This window comes from Myotis yumanensis, unplaced genomic scaffold (genome assembly GCF_028538775.1).
Source record: "Myotis yumanensis isolate MYYU_CA2020_CCGP unplaced genomic scaffold, mMyoYum1.0.hap1 SCAF_5, whole genome shotgun sequence".
Classification (NCBI taxonomy): Eukaryota; Metazoa; Chordata; class Mammalia; order Chiroptera; family Vespertilionidae; genus Myotis; species Myotis yumanensis.
Window position 1 is genome coordinate 90,568,905 of NW_027223756.1, and position 22,696 is coordinate 90,591,600.

The 22,696-nt window shown below is 58.2% G+C and overlaps 2 protein-coding genes across 14 annotated transcripts in view; both read left to right on the top strand.

Moving 5' to 3' along the window:
* MAST3 (microtubule associated serine/threonine kinase 3) overlaps window positions 1-7,627 on the top strand; it is a 36,994-nt gene extending 29,367 nt beyond the window's left edge. For all 11 annotated transcript variants that reach the window (XM_070416413.1, XM_070416418.1, XM_070416414.1 and 8 more), the window contains 8 exons: window positions 159-292; window positions 796-1,040; window positions 1,435-1,641; window positions 1,947-2,173; window positions 2,557-2,679; window positions 3,198-3,334; window positions 3,463-3,644; window positions 5,387-7,627. In XM_070416413.1, coding sequence (XP_070272514.1) covers window positions 159-292; window positions 796-1,040; window positions 1,435-1,641; window positions 1,947-2,173; window positions 2,557-2,679; window positions 3,198-3,334; window positions 3,463-3,644; window positions 5,387-5,907 — 1,776 coding nt within the window. In that variant the 3' untranslated portion in view covers window positions 5,908-7,627. The remainder of the gene's footprint in view (window positions 1-158; window positions 293-795; window positions 1,041-1,434; window positions 1,642-1,946; window positions 2,174-2,556; window positions 2,680-3,197; window positions 3,335-3,462; window positions 3,645-5,386) is intronic.
* A 1,140-nt stretch (window positions 7,628-8,767) lies between these two features.
* Window positions 8,768-20,981, top strand: PIK3R2 (phosphoinositide-3-kinase regulatory subunit 2). 3 transcript variants are annotated; one of them, XM_070416420.1, is made up of 17 exons: window positions 8,768-9,207; window positions 10,298-10,331; window positions 10,826-11,600; window positions 14,497-14,589; window positions 14,857-14,907; window positions 14,988-15,119; window positions 15,201-15,414; window positions 15,855-15,940; window positions 16,092-16,200; window positions 16,293-16,391; window positions 16,524-16,704; window positions 16,791-16,916; window positions 18,171-18,313; window positions 18,542-18,718; window positions 19,239-19,310; window positions 19,467-19,637; window positions 19,908-20,981. In XM_070416420.1, exons 3-17 carry the CDS (start codon window positions 11,279-11,281, stop codon window positions 20,113-20,115), a joined length of 2,184 nt encoding a protein of 727 aa, XP_070272521.1. In that variant the 5' UTR covers window positions 8,768-9,207; window positions 10,298-10,331; window positions 10,826-11,278; the 3' UTR covers window positions 20,116-20,981. The 3 variants fall into 3 exon arrangements, with proteins under 3 accessions (XP_070272521.1, XP_070272523.1, XP_070272522.1); XM_070416422.1 differs by lacking the exon at window positions 10,298-10,331 and adding an exon at window positions 10,666-10,716; XM_070416421.1 differs by lacking the exon at window positions 10,298-10,331.
* Window positions 20,982-22,696: the final 1,715 nt, after the last annotated feature.

Here is a 22,696-nt window from a genome sequence, read left to right on the forward strand (position 1 = left end):
TCAGTTTCTCACCGGTATAGGGGGCTCCAGATTCTGCTATCTTTAGGGACATGCTGAGTAAGGATCTAATAAAGTGAATCGCAGGGAAGCACTGGGCGTGTAGAAAGCGGATGCGGCTCCTGCCTCCGTTTCCATTGCTGCTATTTATTACTTCCCAGGTCTACAGCAGCTCGGAGTTCCTGGCCGTGCAGCCCACCCTCCCCTTCACTGAGCGGAGTTTCACTGAGGACCGGGAGGAAGGGTGGGAACGCGGCGAAGGGGAGTGTGGCCGCCAGCTGAGCACTGAGGTCCGGTAGGTGGGCTGGGCCGTATAAGCACAAGCCTTTTGGGAGGTGGAGCCACAAAATCTAACATTGGAAAGAGCTTCCTAGTGGCCCAATTGAAAAGGGTCAAACATATTGGCCAACCTGTCAGACTTCTGCCGACCTGGCTCCTATCGTCACTGCCCTTGGCTCTGCATTCCTAACCACATTGAACATGTAGCACCGTCTGCTGCTAGGCTTTGCTTGCACCCTTCCCTCGGCCCAGAACACCTTTCATTCTTCAAAGTCCAGACTCAGCAGAAATAACCAATGTCTGCTAGAGAATGGGCATAGGAAACTGGGTTTTGGAAGACGAATAGGAGTTCTCTAGGTCGACCCAGAGAATGGAGCAGGCAAAGGGAACTCACCCTGTATTTACAACTGCCCCTGGCTCTGGGCTAAGAGTTACTAGTAAGATGTGACGGCTGGGGGTGTCTGGGTGTCCTGGGGCGAGGGCATCTGGCAGGTGTGACTTGGACTCTTTCCTGCTCAGGCTGAGGTCCTGGACATCCTCAGGTTCTTCCTGCTACTCATCCTCTTCCCAGCCTGAGCGGGGACCCAGCCCGTCTCTCATGAGCACCATCAGCCTCGATACGATGCCCAAGTTCGCCTTCTCGTCGGAGGACGAGGGAGCTGGCCCAGGCCCTGTGGGCCCCAAGAGGCCTGTCTTCATCCTGGGGGAGCCGGATCTGCCCCCAGCAGCCACCCCAGGGGTGCCCAAGCCCTCTAGCCTCTCTGGTAGGTGGGGCCCGGGGTGGAAGGAGAGGTATCATGGAATGTTTCCCAGAGGAAGGACTATTTGAGATGGGTTTCGAAGGGTGACATGTTCTTCAGAGAACATTTAAGATAGGAGAGGCCAAGGCTCTGGAGAAGCTCTCAAGGAGCCTCTAGCTTCCCTGGGTCAGGACGGGACTGGAGAGAGGGACGGGGCTAGGGAGCTCCAAGAGGGGGAGCTGGGGTCAGATGAGTGGGGGAGAGGCTTCCGGGAAGGGGGAACTTGAAGAGTGGAGCTTTCTAGGGAGAGGAATGCAGGAAGGTGCACAGGGAGAGGGAACTGCCTGAGCAAAAGCCAGGAGGCTGCACCGTGTCCACGTCTGTCGACCTTGACCCTCTCACCCTGCTAACCTCCCAGCCGACCCCGCCGCCCTCGGTCAGACGCGCCTACGGAGCAACAGCACCGGTGCCCGACACTCCACGCCACGGGCCCTGGACGCCAGCCGGGGCCACCGCCTCAGGGGCCCTAAAGACCTGGCCCCTGAGAAGTCCAGGGCCGCCTCCAGCGGGGGCTGCATGCCCAAGTCAGCCTCAGTGTCCGCCCTGTCGCTGATCATCACGGCCGGTAATGTCCATGGCCCTGCCTTGTCTTTGCTTGTCTGTCTATATCCATTTTAATCATGGGGTGGGGTCTTCTCTGGCTGGGGTGACGGGAGCTGGAGGGTCCTTCGGGGTGATGTTTGGCCTGCGCCCCAGGAGAGGGGGTTAGAACCAGGGAGACCTGGCAGAGGGCACTGCATGTGCAAAGGCCTGGCATTGGGACATTGGAGCAGCAGTGAAGCACCGGAGTGGTCAGCGTGGTGGGAGGGGAAGGCTCCCTTAGGGGGTGCCAGGAGAGAGTGACCCACACCCTAACCCTCGTCCCTGCAGATGATGGCAGCGGCGGCCCCCTTATGAGCCCCCTATCCCCACGCTCACTGTCCTCGAACCCGTCATCCCGTGACTCCTCTCCCAGCCGGGACCCGTCCCCTGTGTGTGGCAGCCTGCGGCCCCCCATTGTCATCCACTGCTCTGGCAAGAAGTACGGTTTCAGCCTGCGGGCCATCCGCGTCTACATGGGCGACAGTGATGTCTACACTGTGCACCATGTTGTCTGGGTGAGTTGCCTTGGGGGTGGGGGGGACGGACAGCTTGACTCTGTTTGGGGCTGGCTGTGCCCTGGCATGGTGCCCTCTCTAGTCTGTGAGGTTGGGGGCCCAGGACGGAGAGCTGGTGCCTCCTGGGCCTTTGGCGTCCCTGTCAGTTATAGGGAGAGGGTTGGGCAAGAAGGACAGGGCTGGACAGGGAGACAGAGGCCCTCATGAGCATGAAGCTAACGGCTCCTGCTAGCAATGCACAGTGGGCGGGTTGTCCTCCCTCCCCCAGTCCAGGGCTTGGCACTTCCCTTCTCCACAAGGTCAGGGAAACTGAGGCAGCGTGAGAGGCAGCAGCTTGCTGGTGTCTCCGGCTGTGGGACTGCTGACCCTGTCGTCTCCCCCAGAGCGTGGAGGAGGGGAGTCCTGCCCACCAGGCGGGCCTGCGAGCCGGAGACCTCATCACCCACGTCAATGGGGAGTCGGTCCTGGGGCTGGTACACATGGACGTCGTGGAGCTGCTGCTGAAGGTGCCACCCCCACCGCTGTCCTCCCTCAGGGCTCCCAGTATCCCCACCACCCCTTGGCCTCTGCTGCTGATTCTCCCTGGGTCTCCCCTCTACCCACACTGCTCTTCCCAAGTCCAGGCCTTGCACTCGCCCTCCCCTCGGACTAGAATGTGCTTCCTTCTTGGGCTCCTAACATCACCCCCAGAGCCCCTCCTCCCGGAAGCCCTTCCCGATCCCATGGGGTCTATGCCATCTCTGCCTCCACCAGGCAGAGGTCCTCAGGGGCTCAAGCCTGGGGGTGGCAACATGGGAGGAGGTAGGCCTCAGGTTGAGTAGCTCCTGGAACCAGCATATGGATGGACAGCTCATTGGCTGGGCACAGATAGTGGGCATGTATTTTTGGCCCAGTGAATGGTAGATCGTTAGGCGAGACGGGGCTGGATAGGATCTGGGACTTTGAAGGATGAATAGGAGATGAGTGGGTGGGGGTGCTCATGGGATGGAGGCACACAGAAGACCTCTTGCCATCGTTCCTGCAGAGCAGCAACAAGATCACCCTTCGGACCACAGCCCTGGAGAACACGTCCATCAAGGTGGGCCCAGCCCGGAAGAACGTGGCCAAGGGCCGCATGGCACGCAGGAGCAAGCGGAGCCGCCGGCGTGAGACACAGGACCGGTGAGAGCCAGGGAGTGTGCAGGGGGAGCCTGCGTCAGCTGGGGCAGGGGGCGGGGGCACTGGGGTAGCAGTCAGGAAGCTCCCGCTGAGGGCAGGGGTACCAGAGCAACTGGGGTTTTCACCCACAGGCGGAAGTCGCTCTTCAAGAAGATCTCGAAACAGTCGTCGGTGCTGCACACAAGCCGCAGCTTCTCGTCCGGCCTCCACCACTCCTTGTCGTCCAGCGAGAGCCTCCCAGGCTCACCCACCCACAGCCTTTCCCCCAGCCCCACTATGCCCTCCCGTAGCCCCGCTTCTGATGCCCTGGCAGGTGGGTGCACCCAGGACCACCTGGGGAGGAGGGAGGAGGGAGGAGGGAGGAGGGAGCGAGCAGAGATGGGAAGATGGAATGACATGACGTAGGAAACATGATCAGAAGAGCCTTTCCAATTGCCTGGAGTCCAAGAGGCAACCTGGAGGTGGGCAGAGACAGGTGCAGGGACAGGGAACTGTGCTCAGCAGAGGGAATGTCATGAGTAAAAGGGACTAGACTGGAGGGATGTGAAAGCTGGGGCGGCTAAGAGAGGACATTGGAGGGTGGATCAGGGCTAAATTGGTGGGCAGCAGGGAAACAGAGGGTATGTGAGCCCGAAAGGGCATGGAAAGCTCATTTTAGTGTAGGGCCCCCAGCTCTGAGAGAGGCTAAGGAGAGGCCGGGAAGGCCTCCTGGAGGACCACAGATCTACTCCTCCAGGAAGCCCTCCTTGCCCCCTGGGAGCCCCTACTTCTTCTCTTCCTCTGGCCCCCCCTGACCTCATGGGACAGGGGTTATCTGTGTCATCTCTGCCTTCCTAAGACCAAGCATCCCCTGGGGCTGAGGCCTGGGAGTGGAGAGGTGAGCACCAGCAAGGAGGAGGGCCCTTGTTGGATAACTCTGGGGACCAGTGGACAGATGGACTGTGAATGGGTATCTTTAGCCCAGTGAGTAATGAGTCATCAGATGAGAAGTGGGTGAATAAGAGCTAGGGCTTTGGCCCTGGCTGGTGTGGCTCAGTTGGTTGGATGTTGTTTGGTGCACTGAAAGATTTCCAGTTCAATTCCCAGTCAGGGCACATGCCTGGGTTGCAGGCTCAATCCCCAGTAGGGGGCATGCAGGAGGGAGCTAATTAATGTTTTACTCTCACGTCAATGTTTCTCTCTCTCTCTCAAAAAAAAAAATCCTATATAATAAAAGGGTAATATGCAAATAGACCGAACGGCAGAACAACTGAACAACCAATCAAAGCGTAATATGCTAATGGTATTCTAAGGCTGCTCAACCGCTCACTATGACATGCACTGACCACCACGGGGCAGACAGTCAACCGGTTGACCAGTTGCACTGGCCACCAGGGGGCAGATGCTCTGACCAGTAGGTTAGCTTGCTGCTGGGGTCTGGCCAGTCAGGGACTGAGCGAGATGGGCTGGACATGCCCTGGAGTCCTCCCGTGGTCCCTCCCGGGCCCGATCATGCACCGATGGGGTCCCTCAGCCTGGCCTGCACCCTCTCACCATCTGGGATCCCTCGGGGGATGTCCGAGAGCTGGTTTCAGCCGATCCCATAGGCCACTCCCCTCAGAAGGGTGCCAGATGCAGGGCTGGTGAATGCTGCTGCCGCTGCTGCTGCAGCAGTGCGAGCCTCTCCCGATCGATCTGACTCATTGGGCACGAACCCGCAGCAGGCACAGTGGGGCCTGGATGAGCGGGAGCAGCAGGTAGGAGCTGCAGGTGGTGTTGGACTGCGGGTTTCAGCCCGATCCCTGCAGGCCACCCAGAGGGACCCCACCCGTGCACAAATTCATGCACCGGGCCTCTAGTGAGTTAATAAGAAAGAACTAGGGCTTTGATGCATGGTAGGAATTGTTCACCAGATCTAAGCCAAGGGAACAGCCTGTGCAAACAAGAGGCAGGAAGAGCAGGCATAAATGGTCACATGAAACAATGTGGGCTTTGGCAGGTACAGTCAGTTCCAGGGCCCCACCTCCAGGTTAGGGACTTAAGGGCCATGGCCTGACCTTTACCTGTCATCCACAGACACCACGTCTCCACCCAATGCATCTCCAAGCTCCAGCAGCCCTGCCTCTCCAGCCACTGCTGGCCACACCCGCCCCAGCTCCCTTCATGGCCTGGCCGCCAAGCTCGGGCCACCCCGTCCCAAGTCCGGCCGCCGCAAGTCTACCAGCAGCATCCCACCCTCCCCACTCGCTTGCCCGCCTGTGCCTGCGCCTCCACCCCGCTCACCCTCACCCCTGCCCGCACCCACCCGGTCCCCAAGGTTGCGCCGGGGCCAGTCGGCGGAGAAGCTGGGTGCGGGTGAGCGGCTGGAGGGGGAGCTGGGGCGTCGCAACCGCGGGCCAGACTCCGAGCTGGTAGTCATGCGAAGGTTGCACCTGTCTGAGCGCCGGGACTCTTTCAAGAAGCAGGAGGCTGTGCAAGAGGTGAGCTTTGACGAGCCACTCGAGGAGGCCGCCAGGCTGCCTGCTGTGATGCCTCAGATCGCAGTCGAGGGCGCTGAGGCTGTTCCTGGAGCCCTGGGGCCCACTGAGAAGGACTGATCCCTCCCACCTGGCCTCACTCTGGCCTGGAAGTTGTGCGTTTTTTGTGCAAGGTTTGTCCAGTCAGGTGACACCTGGATGGAGACTAAGCCACCAGCCTGGGACTCCAGAAGGCAGGGAGCATCACGCTTCTTGCTGGAAGGTGGAGTCAAGCACCTGCATGTTTCGGTGCCATCAGTCAGGGGCTGTAGGGCAGGAATGGGAGACAAGGGTGGCACTGTAAATAGCAGCAAATCCCTGTGAGTAATTTATTACTTTTTTTTTTTAAGTATAAGAGAAAGTTGGTTCAGAAAGTTAGAGGCAAAAGAAAGGTCCTTGAAAGAAAGGGGCTCAGGGAACAAGTTACAGAGGCAAAAGTAGGGCCTTTGGGAGAGAAAGGTAAAGGTAACTTGTTTGAGGGAAGAAGAGGAGGGAAGGGGCAGGCGTGCTCCTGGGGGGGAGAGCAAACCTAATGTGTTGCTTTCTGTCACCGGAAGCCAGACGGAGCTGCCAGGCTGCCACCCCTGGCATCTGGGACCCTATTTGCAGGCCCTGCCTCTGGGGCTCTGAAGGAAGCACTTTGGACAAGTCACACGTGTGTGTGTTTTCTCGTTTTTCTGTATTTTTAATATCTTTCTGTTTGTTTTTAAAGTTTTTTTGTGTTTTACTTGATCCCATCCCTGGCCCAAAACTCACTGATGGGGATGCTTGTTTGGGCCCAACTTGGATGTGACTTGGAGAGTCTAATTGATTCCCCTCCACCATGAAACAGAGTCATCCCCATGATGATCTGGATGCTGAAGGCTGCTTCCCACCATCACAGCCTCCATCTGTAGGCCAGCCTGGCTAGAGTCTGCCTCTAGTCCTTTGGGCTTAGGGGATGTGGGAACTGGGGCTTTAATGGATGAATAGGAGTTCACCACATCTAGGCAGAGGAGTCATCCACTCCACTGGGGGGGCACTAATGCCCCAGGAGGCGGAGGCTTCAAAGGGCACTGCCAGGGCAGAAGAATGTCCACCCTGGACAAGATTTCACATGTTCGATGCTAATCAAGTGAGCACAAGAACATGCTGTGTCTGAAACACCCTCTGACGGTTCCCTCAATGTGTCAGAGCCTCCCTGGGATGAAACTGAGTCGAAAACCCAAACGGGGGTAGTGAAGTCTGAGTTTGAACCTTGGCTTCACTGTTTGGCTCTGGGAAAATGATTGCTCCACTCTGTGCCTGAGTTTCCTCGTGTTTACAAAACTAATCCCAGTAACTTTATTAAGCACCTACTATGTGCCAAGGTCTTTTACTCATGTCTTGTCCCTCAGCCAGCCTTGGGAAGGCTGGAGCTGGTGTCATCACCCCCATTTACAGACAAACCACGGAGGCCTGATGAGGGGCAGAGACTTGTCCCACAACTGCTTGGTGAGAGTCATGCAGCCAGGCCCTGCTGTGGGCCTTGTCAGCAAGGGAGCCTGAGTGCAGTCTGATGTCAGATACAGCTGGCTCCAGCCAGCCATGTCGCTGTGTGACCCATGGGGGCATCTCGGAGCCTGTTTCCCATTGGGAGGTGGCTGGCAAGGTCGCTGCGCCCCACATGGCTTCAGGCATTCTCCCCACATCTGCAGCCTGCTCGGCATCCTCCCGCCCCTCCCCAGCACTGCCTAAGTGTTGGAGCTAGACCGAGGCTGTGCATGACTTGCTTCTTTCTTCCATCACGGAGCTGACAGTGAATAAAATCCACACTGACAAAGAGGAGGTCCAATGTCTGAATTTGTGACCCGGGGCCAAAAACGAGTAAGGAAAGAGTGGGGTGGAGGCGGGGTGAAAACAGACCCTGGGCTCAAAGTCATTTAAAGTGGGTTTTGAATGCTGTGTAGGAGTTCGCCGAGATTCTCTCTGATGGCGCCTCTGGTCCTGGCCGCCTGCTGCCCTCTCCCTGTGAGTATCCATCCTGGGCTCTGCCCTTAAAAGTTTCATTCAGACACCCGTCCGGGGCCCTGAGCTCTGTTAATAAATAAGCCATTTCTGCATCCTTTCAAAATTTTTTTTATTGATTTCAGAGAGGAAGGGAGAGAGAGAAACATCAATGATGAGAGAGAACCATTGATTGACTGCCTCATGCGGGGCCACACTGGAGATGCAGCCAGCAACGGGGGCATGTGCCCTTGACTGCAGTCAAATCCGGGGCCCTTCAGTCGCAGGCCAACGCTCTATTCACTGAGCCAAACCAGCTAGGGCTCTGTGTCCTTTTTATACTTGCTTGGGCTGTGTCCTGAAATGACCCCATCTCCACCCAAACCCAGCTCTGCCAAACGCGTCGGTTACTTACTGAGCTCTACCCGGGGTCAGAAACCTTTGGCCACGCCCCCGTTCCCGAGCGTCCTCGGCCACTCGCAGAAAACAGTTGTCTGTCTGCGTTTGGTCTGGTGTTGGGCGTGTTCTCGCGCTAGCTGGGCCGGAGTAGGTTCAGCTGCTTCCAGACGCCCTGGGTTGCCATGGAAACGCCTTCAAACCCGGGCTCCTCAGATCGCAGCTCTCTGTAGTAGCTTCTTTTCGACTCCGCCGGCTCGTGTTTCCTGAACTCGGGGCCCCCTCACCCACTCTGGAGCAGTCCATTCTTCCGCAATTTCTGGAAGCTGGTTGGCCGTCTCTGGTTCTGAACTCCTAGGGCCTCATTTGGGACCGTGGACGCTCGGTTCTTTCCCGAAACTCCGCGGTTTCGGGGCTCAGCCTCTTCGCCAGTCCTACTGCAGCGCTCTTGGCCAATTCCCGAATCGCTGGGCGTCTCTAAGCTCAGCCGAGCCCAGCCGAACCCAGCCGAACCCAGCCTCGGGATCACTCATCTGACCCGATGGTGCTCAGCCATTTCCGGGGTCACTCGGGGACTTCTAAGCTCAGGCGAGGCTAGCTGAGCCCAGTCTCGGGATCAGTCGTCTGGCCCAATTGCGCTCGGCTATTTCCAGAATCGCTCGGGTGTCCTTAAACCCAGGCTACGCTCCGGATCGCTCATTTGACCCGATCGCGTTCGGCTGTTTCCGGAAATATTGACTATCTCGGGGACACCCTACCTACATTCTCCAGTCCCGCGGGAGTACGTTCGGCTCTTTCCGGAAGCCCTCAGCCGTCTCCAGGCTCCTCCTTAGCCTCCCGTCTCCCGCCCGACCCGAATATGCTCGGCCATTTCCGCCGGGGGTGGGCCCGGTCATTCGGAACCGCGGCGGCGGAGGCGGGGATCCCGCGGTGGCGCTGACGGCGACCGTGGTGGAGCCACGGGTCAGGCTCGGCTCTGCGTTACGGCCGCCTCGGCGTCGGCGTTAGTGGCCACGACCAGTAAGTCCGGGCCGGCTGGCGTGACAGGCGGGGCTGGGGGTGCGTGCAAATGCGGGCGCCTAGGCTGAGTTCAGCCCGTGGGACCTGGGGGAACCACAGAAAGCGGGAGGCCTCGGACTCAACCTGGCAGCCGTGCAGCCACCCGAACGGAGGGGGCGGATCGGGGGCCTCCAGGCAAAGATAAGGGACTGGAGCCTTGGCCAGGAATGGAGGGAGGCCCTGCTGGGAGTGGGGCGTCAAGCAGAAATGAGGGGCTCCAGGCATTATGTGAGCATAGTGAGGTACGAGGGTCGGGATTCGGCTCCACTTCCGGGGGTCCACGCAGGCCTGAGTGTGCGTCTGGACACTCATGAGCGCGCAGGCCCTGCGTCCAGCCGCGGAGCCCCTGCCAGGCCTGGCTCCGCTACCCCGCCTCTTGGATTAGGGGAGCCTTGGTCCCCGGTGCGCTCACCGGGCGTGTGCAAACGAGTGCAGACAAGCGAATCCAGGCGGTTTTCTAAACGTCCCCTCTCTGGACCTGTTTCCCCACCTGTAGCATGGTGATACAGGGGCCAGGGAGTGGGTAAGTTGGGGGGCCCCGGAATGTGGAGCCTCTGCTCTCTTTTCCTTACCTCCTAGGGCTGTGGTGGTGGTGGTGGTGGTGGTGGTGGTGGTGGTGATGGTGGTGTAATGCTCCTACCCTCTAACCCTCTGCCGGGCAGAGGGCCTGCATGGTCGGTGACTTTCTTAGAGACATCCAAGCATCTCCCCACTTTCAGGCCTTTGCATGTGGCCAGTGCCTGCTTCTGTCTTTAGTGGGGTCCTGCCCTCTAGAAAAGCACCCCCCACCCCAACCTCTCAGAAGGACTGAACCTGCAGAGCTGAGACTGGGAATGTTTGCTGAGCTCTGTCTCCCTGACTGGGGACTCCTGGGGGTTGGTCACCCTGCACACAGCAGCCTCACCGGGCAGCTGCAATGCCCTCCACCTTTCACCGTGGGGCTGAGGTCTTCTCAACCTCCCACCGACCTGCTTATGTTCTGAGCACCTACTGTGTGCCCTGCACTGAGTCAGCCAGGACTCCTGTTCATCTGTTCATGTCTCTTTTGCAGAGATCAGAGATCTTTTTGCCTGTGGGAAGGTGGGGTGAGTAATCTGCTGGGACCCCCTTTCCTACCTCTTTGTGCCCCTACTGCCTCCTGTGCTCAACTGGCCCGACCCCTCCTCAGGACTCCCACGGCACCCTGAGCACGACCTGCTGAGTCTGACTAGCTGGCCATGTGGCTGCTACCTTCTCTCATCCATCCAGGGCCTGAAGTTAGGCAGGCCTGGGGTTTTGAGTCGTGGCCTCCTGGCAGGACAAAGACCTCCCTGCCCTTAGCCTTAGTTTTCCCATCTCTAACAAAGCTTGTGTACCCAGCATGCAGTACATCTGGGCCAGGTACCCCAAGGAACAGCTATTATTGCATCCACTTTACAGCTGGGGAAACTGAGGCCCAGAGAGAGACAGAAAATAGCCCAAGGTTACCAAGTGAGTCAGGGGATTCCAACCGGCATTTGGGCCTCTCTCTGAGTTGGGGGTGGGAGGAGTCCGACCTGGCTTATGCTGCCATGCCCCTGCCTTGCCTGTCTCCCCCTAGGTCAGCAGCCCCTGGTCCCCAGCCGAGCATGGTGACAGCCTGTGGCCTCAGCCCCCTCATGTGGCACAGCTGGAAGAACCGCCAGCCTCGGGCGCCTATGGCCTACCACGTGAGAGAGTGAGGGAGTGAGTGAGTGAGTGAGTGGCCTGGCCCAGTCCAGCCCTTCGGATTGAGGGGGCTTCGCAACAACTGAGTGACCAGAGAACACACTGCCGATCCCCTCCCACCAGTTGGTGAATGATGGGCGGAGCAACGAGTGACCCTTGTGAGGGTTATGGAATAACGACAGAAGACAAGGCATGAGCATCCCCTGTAGTCACCTGTAACTTCTTGCTGGAAACAGAGGTCTGAGCACCTCAAGCCCACCCAGTGGACCCACCTGTCCCCACCCAGCTGATGGGGCCACTGGGGCCCCGCGCAGCCACCTGACCACACTGACCCCCCCTGCCCACCATGGCTGGCGCTGAGGGCTTCCAATACCGTGCACTGTACCCGTTCCGCCGGGAGCGGCCAGAAGACCTGGAACTGTTGCCCGGTGACGTGCTGGTGGTGAGCCGGGCAGCCCTGCAGGGGCTGGGTGTGGCCGAGGGCAGTGAGCGCTGCCCGCAGAACGTGGGCTGGATACCTGGCCTCAATGAGCGAACTCGGCAGCGCGGTGACTTCCCTGGTACCTACGTGGAGTTCCTGGGGCCTGTGACCCTGGCCCGGCCTGGCCCTCGCCCCCGCGGCCCCCGCCCACTGCCTGCCAGGCCCCAAGAGGGGCCCCCTGAGCCAGGTGAGCTGTAGGCAGGGACTCTGTCAGGGATGTGGGGGGGGGGTCCCCTTAGACCCTCCGTTTTCTCTTCAGTAGGCAATGGTGCCTCTTCTGGGGAAGGAGGAATAAGGACGTTTAGTCAGTTGACAAGTGTTGACTACGCTGCTGTCAAGGCCTGGACACAGCTCACAGTATTGGGAACACAGGGGTAGACACAGGCCTGGCCCTGCCCTCATGGGCCTGGTTCAAGAAATGAAAAGATTGTGATTAGCTGACAACAAAGGCTGTAAGGAAGGAGCTGGGGGTGACGGGCTCTAGGCAATGGGCCTAACAGGACAGAGTCCATGAGCTGGGAATGTAATGGGTTCAGGGAACAGGGGCCATGCTCCGAGGACCTCATGGGATGAATTCTGAAGACAGTGGGGAGTTTTTAGTAGAATTCAGAGGCTCCATTTAGCTTCATTCTATGGTTTGTAGCCTGGGTTCCTTGAGGCACCCCCTTTGTTACCCTGATTTTACCTGGTTTCCAAAACGAAGGGAGCCATGAAACCAGAAAGGGTGGACACTCAATGGAGGCCATACAGCAGGTGCAGTGTGGGGACACCCCCCTCTCCCAAAAGACCCTCGGCCATCCCCCCTTCTCAAAGGTGTGCTGGGAGTAGAGACTCATGGACCCCGAGTTGAAATTGCTGTATGCTGGGCCGGGGGTGGGGGGAAATCAAGGCTCAGGTTGTGGGGAAGAGATAGATGAGCGCTGAGTGCCCAGCATGGCCTGCTCTAACCGCACAGCAGTCCAGGGAAGCCCGTGTACAGATGGGGAGACTGAGGTGCAAGGGGGTCAGATCACTCTTTCAGGACCACCCAGTGAAGGCGAAGGCCCTGGGACGCACCATGGCCCCCGCCCACGACCTGTCTGGTTTTGTGCCATAGGGACACTGGTGCCCACAGAGGGCGGAATGGGGGCACCAAGGCAGGGTGCTGCTAGCTTGGGACTTGCAGCATCTGGTGTCTCCAGGGCCTGGGCCTGGGCCTCTGTCCTGTGTTGGCCTGGAAGAGCAGGAGGTGGCCCCATCCGGGCTCCCAGCCAGAATCTGCCTCTCTCCCTGGTAACAGCCGCCTCCCTCCTCTGCCTGGCCCAGGTCCAGCCTCCACACACATCCCCGCTCAGGGCGGTAGCCCAGCCCTCCAGATTTTCCAGGCTGGGTGCCTTGGTGGGGAGGGGACTCTCTAAACCTCAGTTTCCTCATCTGAAAACAGGGAGAACTGGTCTCTTTGTGCCTTCAGACCCTGCCCCAGCGGGATCCTGGGACCACCACCCCTGGGGAGCATGCTGGGGCTGCGTTGCTTCCTCCGTCCCGTCCCATGTCCCATGCCGGGTGCCGAGTGCAGCACCCCAGTGTCACCTGGGCTGTGCTCTCTGAGCCTCAGGTCCTCGTCCATAAAACGGGGTGATGGCTGTTCTGATGGAACCTCCCTCCCCATTTCACAAACTGGTCACAGAACCGTGGCAGCCCCACCTTCTCTCCCCTTGTTCTTTCACTTTTTTTATTTTTGGGGCTTTTTCACTGTAGCTGGGCCTTTCTCCAGCTTGAGGCACCACCTGGCCCATCACTCAGGGAGGCCCCACAGGCCCCGGCTTGCCCCTGTTGTGTGCCAGGGCGTCCCTGCCGAGGGCCAGAACCGCATCAAATGGTGTCCGTGCAGGCGGAGCTGCTGAATACAAAGGGCCCCCTGGGAAGCTCAGAGCCTGAAGGGGCTGGGCCAGGGAGGCCCCTTTCCCTCTGGGGGTGATTTCAGCATTTTTAAATGGGGGGCGGGGGGTGGGGGGGAGGGAGATAACTTTTTCAAGGCAAAATGACTTCGAAAGTAGAGGAATGTCTTTGGAGTGAGGTGTCCTGGCCTGGATGGGGATATTTTCTCTTTAGACTCTGCCAACCACGTTGTTATTCCACTAAAAAGGAAGAGATAATGCCAGTTTCTCAGTTGAGGAGACTGAGGCACAGAGAACGCGGTTCCTGTGCTTGAGGTTGCACAGTGAGCAGTGGCAGGGACTGAAACCTGTTGTGTGAGTTTCCTGGGGCCACTGTAACAGACTCCCACAAACCAGGTGGCTTCAAACCACAGAGTATTTTCTCAAGGTTCTGGAGGTCAGAAGTCCAAGATCAAGTGTCAGCAGGGCCACACTCCATGTGAAGGATCTTTTCTGCCTCTTCCAGCTTCTGGTGGCTCCAAACATCCTTAGCTTATGGCCGCCACGTTACCCCAACCTCTGCCTCTGTTGTAACATGGCTTCTCTTTTATTTTTTTAATTGATTTTAGAGAGGGAGGAAGGGAAAGAGAGAAACATCCACGTGAGAGAGACACATCAATGGGTTGCCTCCCGTATGCATCCCAACCAGGAATTGAACCCACAACCTAGGTATGTGCCCTGACGAGGAATCGAACCCAGGATGTTCCGGTTGACACTCCAACCAACTGAGCCACACTGGCCTGGGCACATGGCTCTCTTCTTATAGCTACCAGTCATTGCATTTAGGGCTCTAAACTCACAATGATTTCATCTCAAAGTCCTTCCCTTAATTATACCTGCAAAGACCCTATTTTCAAATAAGGTCCCAGTCACAGGTACTAGGGATTAGGATGTGGACATCATTTTGCGGGGGGACACTAATCAAACTACGACACCTGGTCTGAGGTTGTGTGACTGATATCTTGACCCAGAAAATTGTTTGCCGTTCACTTGGTCCTCCCAGCCTCAGCCACAGGGCCTCTGGCTGTCCCGGGGTAGTGGTCCAGATGCCAGGCCCTTGGCTGAGCTGGGCCCTGCCTGGAGCTGCCCCGGCCGAGATGCAGCCGGCCAGGAAAGGGGCCGGGGTCCTTCTGGGGATCCTGCCAACATGCTGTCCCCTCTTGCCAGGCCTCACACTCCCTGACCTACCTGAGCAGTTCTCCCCACCTGATGTGGCTCCCCCACTGCTGGTAAAGCTTGTGGAGGCCATTGAGCGGACAGGTGAGTGGGCCGTGACGCAACCCCTGCATTCTGCTTGCTTAATTCTGGTGATGGGCGACTCATCCCTTAACGGCTGCTGGGCTCCCTCTGCATGGGAGAGGGCTGAGCACATGCTCTGGGCCTCCTTGTTGAACAGGGGAAGGAATGGCTCCCAGGGGAGATGGGGCCGCCCTGGCATGTGCTGCGTCCTCTGCCCCCCTCCCCCTCCCCCACCCCTATATGGGATCAGAGCAGCATTTGACAGATGTCTCACTCCTCCCCCACCAGGGCTAGACAGCGAATCCCTCTACCGGCCCGAGCTGCCGCCCCCGTGCACAGGTGAGGGTGTGCTTCCACAGATGGGGGGACAGGGAGTGGACCCCAACAGCCCCACAGACATCGCCCTCCTGCACCCACAGACTGGTCCCTGAGCGACCTAGAGCAGTGGGACTCCGCAGCCCTGGCCGATGGCATCAAGGGCTTCCTGCTGGCACTGCCTGCGCCCCTTGTGACGCTGGAAGCCGCGGCAGAGGCCTGCCGTGCCCTGCGAGGTGAGCCTTGTGGGGAACCCTGGGCGCGGAGGGGCCAGAGCGGAACAGCCCAGCTCACCCCGCTTTGCCGTCTGTCCGCAGAGGCCGCGGGGCCCGTGGGGCCAACTCTTGAGCCCCCGACGCTGCCCCTGCACCACGCGCTCACGCTGCGCTTCCTGCTCCAGCACCTGAGCCGGGTGGCCCGGCGCGCCCCTGCCCCAGGTCCTGCTGTGCGAGCCCTGGGCGTCGCCTTCGGGCCTCTGCTGCTGCGCGCGCCGCCTCCCTCGCCGCCACCGCCAGGGGTCCCACCTGTCGGGTGAGCAGCCTGCGCCCGTGGGAGCGGGGCCTGGGGAGGGGTGGGGGGGGCGGTTTAGATGGAGGAAGGGCCGAGACTTGGCGGGGGAGAGGGGGTAGCAGGCACAGCTGCCGTGATTGGGGTGGTAGGAAGGATAACAAGGAGTGAACCTGGGCTTCAGGAAGACCCCCCCTCCGAGGACTTGGGGCCTGGACCGGAGGAGAGGCACCTGTGTGGTGCCTGTACCTTCCCTTCCAGGTGCTGGACTCCTCAGCGCGGGTGTATTTACTGAGCGTGCACTGCACATACATAAGCAGCAGTTGGCTTCCCACACCTGCCTGGTCATCTGCCCTGCTTCCCAGCTTTCGTGTGTGCTCACGCAGGTGTGCAAGCACACCCAGAACCATGTGCACACGCGTGTGCAGATACCCCTCCCTGCTCACTCCACTCCCCTCCCCCAGGACTGAGCCCAACCCCGACTTCCCAGCTCTGCTGGTGGAGAAGTTGCTTCAGGAGCACCTGGAGGAGCAGGAGGTCGCACCCCCAGGTGACCCCCTTTTGCATCATCCTCTCTTACTGTTGGAAGGCCGCGAGTGAAGACTCCAGGCCCTGCCAGCATCAGCAGGTTCGGTTGCAGGGGGGAGCGGACCACAGCATAGAATTGGTGTTCATTGTGTTTGTGTCTTCCTGTCCTCCAGCTCTGCCACCTAAACCACCTAAAGTCAAGCCCGCCCCAGCAGGGCTGGCTAATGGGGGGAGCCCACCCTCTCTGCAGGATGCTGAGTGGTACTGGGGTGACATTTCCAGGTAGGGTTGTGGGGTAGGGTCATGCGGTTGGTAGGCAAGGCCTGAAGGACAGGGTCTCCAATGGGAGGCTCCAATCCTGGGTGTCCCCACAGGGAGGAGGTGAACGACAAACTCCGGGACACACCTGACGGCACCTTCCTGGTCCGAGATGCCTCCAGCAAGATTCAGGGAGAGTATACCCTGACCCTTAGGTGGGGGCCTGCCCTTTGGGGACTACTGGGGTGAGGGGGGGAGGAGGACATGTGCTGTGTCAGGGCCAGGACACCTGGAAGTCAGGCTTGGGGTCCTACTGGATGGTGACACTCCCTCTTATCCACCCCCAGGAAAGGTGGAAACAACAAGCTAATTAAGGTCTTCCACCGCGATGGGCATTACGGCTTCTCGGAGCCGCTCACCTTCTGCTCCGTCGTGGACCTCATCACCCACTACCGCCATGAGTCCCTGGCCCAGTACAATGCCAAACTAGACACACGGCTCCTGTACCCCGTGTCCAAGTACCAGCAGGTCTGGAGCCTGGGCAGGAACCAGAGAGGGTGGCCCCGGGCCTGAATTGCCCAGGGGGCCTCACTGCTCGCACTGGGTGTCCTCAGGACCAGATTGTCAAGGAAGATAGCGTGGAGGCAGTGGGTGCCCAGCTCAAAGTCTACCATCAGCAGTACCAGGACAAGAGCCGCGAGTACGACCAGCTCTACGAGGAGTACACACGCACCTCCCAGGTACCTCGGGCCTGCGCACATGGGGAGACAGGCGTGGAGGCCATGGCTAGGCCGTGGGGACAGACAACTACTTCCGGGTCACAAAGCAGTCACTTAGCACCAGGAACTGCCCTAAAAACATAGAAATATATGTGCGTGGTGTTTTTTATATATTTTTATTGATTTCAGAGAAGAAGGGAGAGGGACAGAGAAAGGGAGATAGAAACATCAATGATGAGAGAGTCATTGATAGGCTGCCTCTTGCACGCCCCGCACTGGGGATTGAGCCTGCAACCCGGGCATGTGCCCTTGACCGGAATTGAACCTAGGACCCTTCCGTCTGCAGGCTGACGCTCTGTCCACTGAACCAAACCAGCTAGGGTGTACGTGTTTTTCTTTTTCTTTTCTTTTCTTTTAAGAACAAACGAGATGATGCCAGTCAGCCTGTCAGGAGCATCTGGGCTAGGACCTGGGAGATGTCTCAGTTAACCTGTGCATCTCTCAGTACCTCAGTTTCCCCATCTGCAAACTGGAACTGTGTGTTTTAATTCCTTTAACCTAGAGGTCATTTATAGTGATGACAATAATCTGACGTGGGATTAGACAGACAGTCAGGAGGTCACATTAAAGAACAGCATCTTCTAAAACAGGGAAGGGGAGGTTTTCTTACTCGGGAACTGTGTTGAAAATTCCTTTGGCAAGTTGAGATGCACCTTACTCAGATCAAATGTCCCTCTCGGGCTGGGAATGGCTTGCTTCCCCTGTGGTCCCTGAAGGATTTCTTTCTTGTCCTCTTTTTACTGATGCGTCTGCTGAGGCTCTGAGTGGACAAGATGCCTGCCTGGGATCTGTTGGGAACATCGTGACTTGGACAAGATTTAGGCTCCCTGAGTCTTAGCTTCCCCATTACTATTTCTGACTTTGCAGGAGGCTGTTGGCAGGCTCTGTGAGATGGTGCACGGGAAATGCTTGGTACAGCATTTACTCTGAGAAGGAACCGCATGAACTGTAGCAACTAGATTTATCATTAATTATCAGCAGTGCTAACAAGTCTAGATGTTTGTAAGGTGCCCAAAGGGGTTGTAAAAGAGGAGTGAGTTTGGGGATATGGGGGATTGAAGGTTGAATAGGAGTTCGTTTGGTGCAGTAAGAGCTAGAGGAATGACATCCCTAGAGGGTGGAACAGCTTGAACAAAGAGTTGGGATCTGCCATCACCCTCATGAGGGACTTGCAGGGGGGTCCCAGATGATGCTGAGATTCACCCCCTCCTCCAGGAGCTGCAGATGAAGCGCACCGCAATTGAGGCCTTCAATGAAACCATCAAGATCTTCGAAGAGCAGGGCCAGACTCAAGAGAAGTGCAGCAAGGAGTATCTGGAGCGCTTCCGGCGTGAGGGCAATGAGAAAGAGATGCAGAGGTGAGTCCTGCTCCTCTGCCCTGCCCTTCCCACCCTATCTAGTGCAATGCAAGTGGGAAAAGAAAAGAAATAGAGGGGGCAGCTGGGATTCCAGGGGGAGGGAGGGTCAGTTGAAATGGGCTTGGAAGGCTGAATAGGAGTTCACCAGAGGAGAAATCAGGGAAACAGCATGTGCAGAGGCTTAGAGGCTGGGAGCCATCCACGGCCTCTGAGCCACTCCTCCCCCAGGATCCTGCTGAACTCAGAACGGCTCAAGTCTCGCATCGCCGAGATCCACGAGAGCCGCACGAAGCTGGAACAGGAGCTGCGGACACAGGCCTTGGACAACCGGGAGATCGATAAGCGCATGAACAGCCTGAAGCCAGACCTCATGCAGCTGCGCAAGATCCGAGACCAGTACCTGGTGTGAGTGCCCTACGCTCTCCTAGGACCCCATTATGAGGACCTTGGCAAGGGCTCTTTCCCCACCTGGGCCTTAGATGCTTACCTGCGCCTGCTGTATGCCAGCACTGTGCTGAGCCACCATGCACATACTTTGTCGTCTCCAAGTCCTTTGTAAACTTTCCCCTTTCCAGCTAGGAAAACTGAGACGCAGAACAGATCACTGCGCCGTGGGTGCGAAGGCCAGCAGCATTGTGTGCAGCCCCTAAGACTGAGTTTCTGGTGGTGATATGACCCCGCGGGGTGGCCGGTTCTGGAGGCTCCACAAGTGTTAACAGAAACAGAATAAATAGGGGTTTTCCTGGCAGAGCCAGCCAGGCTCTTCCACCTTCAGGCTGGCCCCTTGTGGCAACCGGTGGTATTGCACCCAAACCCACCCTCCTTGGTCAGCCCTTGCCTCCCAGCAGGCTGGACTGGACCAGACTCGACCCCTGTGGTCTGGCCCTGCCTCTGCTGCACCACCCGCCTTTCCTTCTCCTCCCAGATGGCTCACCCAGAAAGGCGCCCGGCAGAAGAAAATCAACGAGTGGTTGGGAATCAAAAATGAGACTGAAGAGTGAGTGACCACATGAAGGGTGGCAGGGAGGGCTATTTTTGGTGGGTTTTGCAAAATGAGTAGGAGTTCACCAGGAAGGGAGTGTTGTCCGGGGGGCAGGGGGGCCTCAGAGGCTGCCGGGTAAGTGACCAGCGCCCCTCCTTGCCTCCCCCACAGCCAGTACGCATTGATGGAGGATGAGGATGACCTCCCCCACCATGAGGAACGAACCTGGTATGTGGGCAAGATCAACCGCACGCAGGCTGAGGAAATGCTGAACGGCAAGCGGGATGGGACCTTCCTCATCCGTGAGAGCAGCCAGCGGGGCTGCTACGCCTGCTCTGTGGTGTGAGTGCCTTGGGGGTGGAGGAGCCACATGTTCCTGCCAAGAGCTCTTATTGGGCACCTACTGTGTGCTAGACTTTGGGGAGACAGTTGGGAAGAAGATCTCCATGGCTGCCACAGGAAGAAGGGATTACTGGGGGTAGGGGAGGAAGCGGGGACAGTGTCCAGGCCAGAGATGTTGGGGTCTGGACCAGGTCAGGGACTGAGAATTGAGGGAGCGGCTGGGGGAGCCCCTGAGGTGCCCACCTGACCACCTGTTTGCTCACACCGCAGGGTGGACGGCGATACCAAGCACTGTGTCATCTACCGCACGGCCACTGGCTTGGGTTTTGCGGAGCCCTACAACCTGTACGGGTCTCTGAAGGAGCTGGTGCTGCATTACCAGCACACCTCCCTCGTGCAACACAACGATGCACTTACCGTCACACTGGCCCATCCCGTGCGAGCCCCGGGCCCCGGCCCACCCCCGGCCGCCCGCTGACTCATACAGAGCAGGACTCCATCTATCTGTCTGTCTGTCTTCTTTGTGAATCTTTCTCTGTCTCAATCTCTCCCTTGCTTTCTCTGAGTCTCTCTCTTCCTGTCACTCTTTCTACCCCCATCTCTGTCCTCTCTCTCTCTTAGTCTCTGTACCTCTATGTCTCTGTTAGAGGAGCATACCTCCTCCACCCCATGCTCCTTTCCCCATGGGCACTGCCCTCCCCCGGCTCTGGCTGCCCCCACCAGTTCCTACGGTTCCCCCAAGCTCCCCCTGCCTGGACCTGCCATGTTTACAAAGGCCCCTGGGGTGCTCAGCCCCAGCCTGGTGCCCTGATTTTTAAGCCATAGACCTGGGGTCAGGGCAGGAAGAAGGCAGGAAGGAACTTCGCTGGGCCACTTCCAAGAACCTCAGCTGTGACATTTGGGGCCGGGCGGGTCCCGATGCCCCACAGACCCAACTTCCCCTCCAAACCCTGAAGTGAAACCCGCACCGGTTACCCCCTCATGGAGCTGCTGCCCAGAAGCCCTCCCCCCCTAAAAGCAAAATGATTAAAAATAACCTCAAGAGCGGGGCCCTCTCTGACCCCAGGCTTCCCAGGAACCGAGGCTGCCGCAGGGACTGCTGGGCCAGCCGAGATGCACCGCTGCCCACAGCACCTCCGCTCGATGCAGTTTCAAGGCTTCTCCTTGATCATGTTGGGTTCTGATTTTGTTTCCTTGACTGTAAACCCATTTTCTCCTCTTTTGGGACAAGAACCCCGGTTTTCTATGCTGCCATGGACCCCCACCGCCGCCCCTGCCTGCCCAGCTAGGCTGGCAGGTGGGTTTTGTATGGTACGTTGATACTGATGTGGATATAAAACATTGAACTCAGTGGATGCTTCTGTTATTGGCGGGGCTTCTCCATGGCCACTGTGTGCTGGGGCCCTGGCATTCGCGTGGTCGCACAGAGAGGGGCTTGAGTTTAACTCAGGCTGCCCGTGGGGGCCTACAACCCCAGCCCCCTCCCCCTAGTGTAGTTGCTTATGTCCAGAGAAGCTGAGAGACCTGACCAAGGTCACACAGCAGAGAGGTTCAAACCCTGAACTCTGGCTTAATCAAGGGACCCCAGACTCCAACCCAGCTCTTTACTGGCCCCCTCGGTTTGAGGCCCAGCACTCAGCCACCGGCCATACCACGATGTGCAACTTCCCCAATGCCAAGTGCGGTCAATAGACACAACCCCTACCACGCCACCCCAAGAGTTCTTTCTGAGCTGGGGTTATGTGTATGAGTCCATCCAGCATTGTGAGCAATTATTGAACGGTGAGCATGGTGGATGGTGCACGTGGGCCGGCTAAATAGCCATCTCAGATGGTGACTAAAGAAAACAAATTATTTAAGGGGAGGGGTTGGGGATGAGCTATCCAAAGGGAAGGGCCGCACAGCGCTGAGCCAAGGGGACATTGGGTAGACGATGGCAGCGCCCAGTAGCTAGAGTTGCATCTTTATATGCAGTCACTGGTGGGAAACATCAGTAGGTTTGGGGGCTGAGCTGGTGGGTATAGAACGCAGGTGTGCAATCAGGTGCCTTCAGGACACTTTCCATTCCTTGTGTGGTCTGACTCCTGGTGTCCAGCGAGTTTTTCCTGTTCTTTTGTTCTCCTGTGGCGGGAAGCTTACAAATGGCCGATAAGGATTGCATTGCCCTATAACCCTAACAATTGTATTTATCTGTTTCTTCCATCCTGCCCAGCACAGAGAGCACCCAACTAGCTCCCAAAGTCGTGTTGCTTCGCTTGGCAGAGACTTCAGGAAGGAAATGGGTTTTGCTGAGGGTCCAAAGGGATGGGATGGGTGGATCATCCAGCCACGGGGACTTCAGGCAAAGCCTGGCTCCCAAGCTGTTGCCGTGAGCGTGTGTGTGTGTGCAGGCTGGCGCTTCCCCAGCGTGCGTGTGTGTGACGCGGGCTGTGGGAGCTGTGGCCGTGGGGTGTTGGCTGTATTCCAGGCCAGGCTGTGCGCGTTTCCTCCTGTGAGGTCTGACTCCGTGTCACGACTGGAATGTGAGACCTTGCAAAGTGTGACTGTCTCAGTCGTTCTCCCAGTACTCCCAGCTTCCAGTCCTTCAGCAGGGCTGTTCTGTCTGTCTTCACTGCTGTCCTGTGTCACCCCCTCCCAGGGTCACAGCCCAGCTGCCCCCTCCCCCTCCCAGGCAACTCTCCCTCTGCCTCTGAGCCTTCCACGGTGGCTTTATTCCCCAAACCTCCCTCTTCTCCCATTTTATAGACTGGGAAACTGAGGCTCCATCACTTGAGGTGCCCAGCACGGTCCTGGGGCTAACCTGGTCTGGCTGACTGCTGGTTTGGGTCCTACATGGGCATCCCCAACCCCCACCCCATGGACATAGTTCAGGCTTCAGGAATTACTGCTCCAACCCCAGGGGAGCTTGCTGAGAGCCAGGATGCACGCGGCAACCCCCTCTCACCACCCAAAACCCCTAACCTTGGGAAGAATGACCACCAGCTTCCTCCCACGCCCTAGAGTCAGGGGGGGGCCAGGAGAAGTGAGCGGCCCTACTGCTCTGGCTTCTGCTTTCTGGC

Coding starts and splice junctions, on each gene's coding strand:
- PIK3R2 (XM_070416420.1), top strand. CDS start 11,279: ATGGCTGGCGCTGAGGGCTTCCAATACCGTGCACTGTACCCGTTCCGC. Junction 15,415..15,854: donor CCAGGGGTCCCACCTGTCGG/GTGAGCAGCCTG, acceptor CCCCTCCCCCAG/GACTGAGCCCAACCCCGACT. Junction 16,201..16,292: donor TACTGGGGTGACATTTCCAG/GTAGGGTTGTGG, acceptor GTGTCCCCACAG/GGAGGAGGTGAACGACAAAC.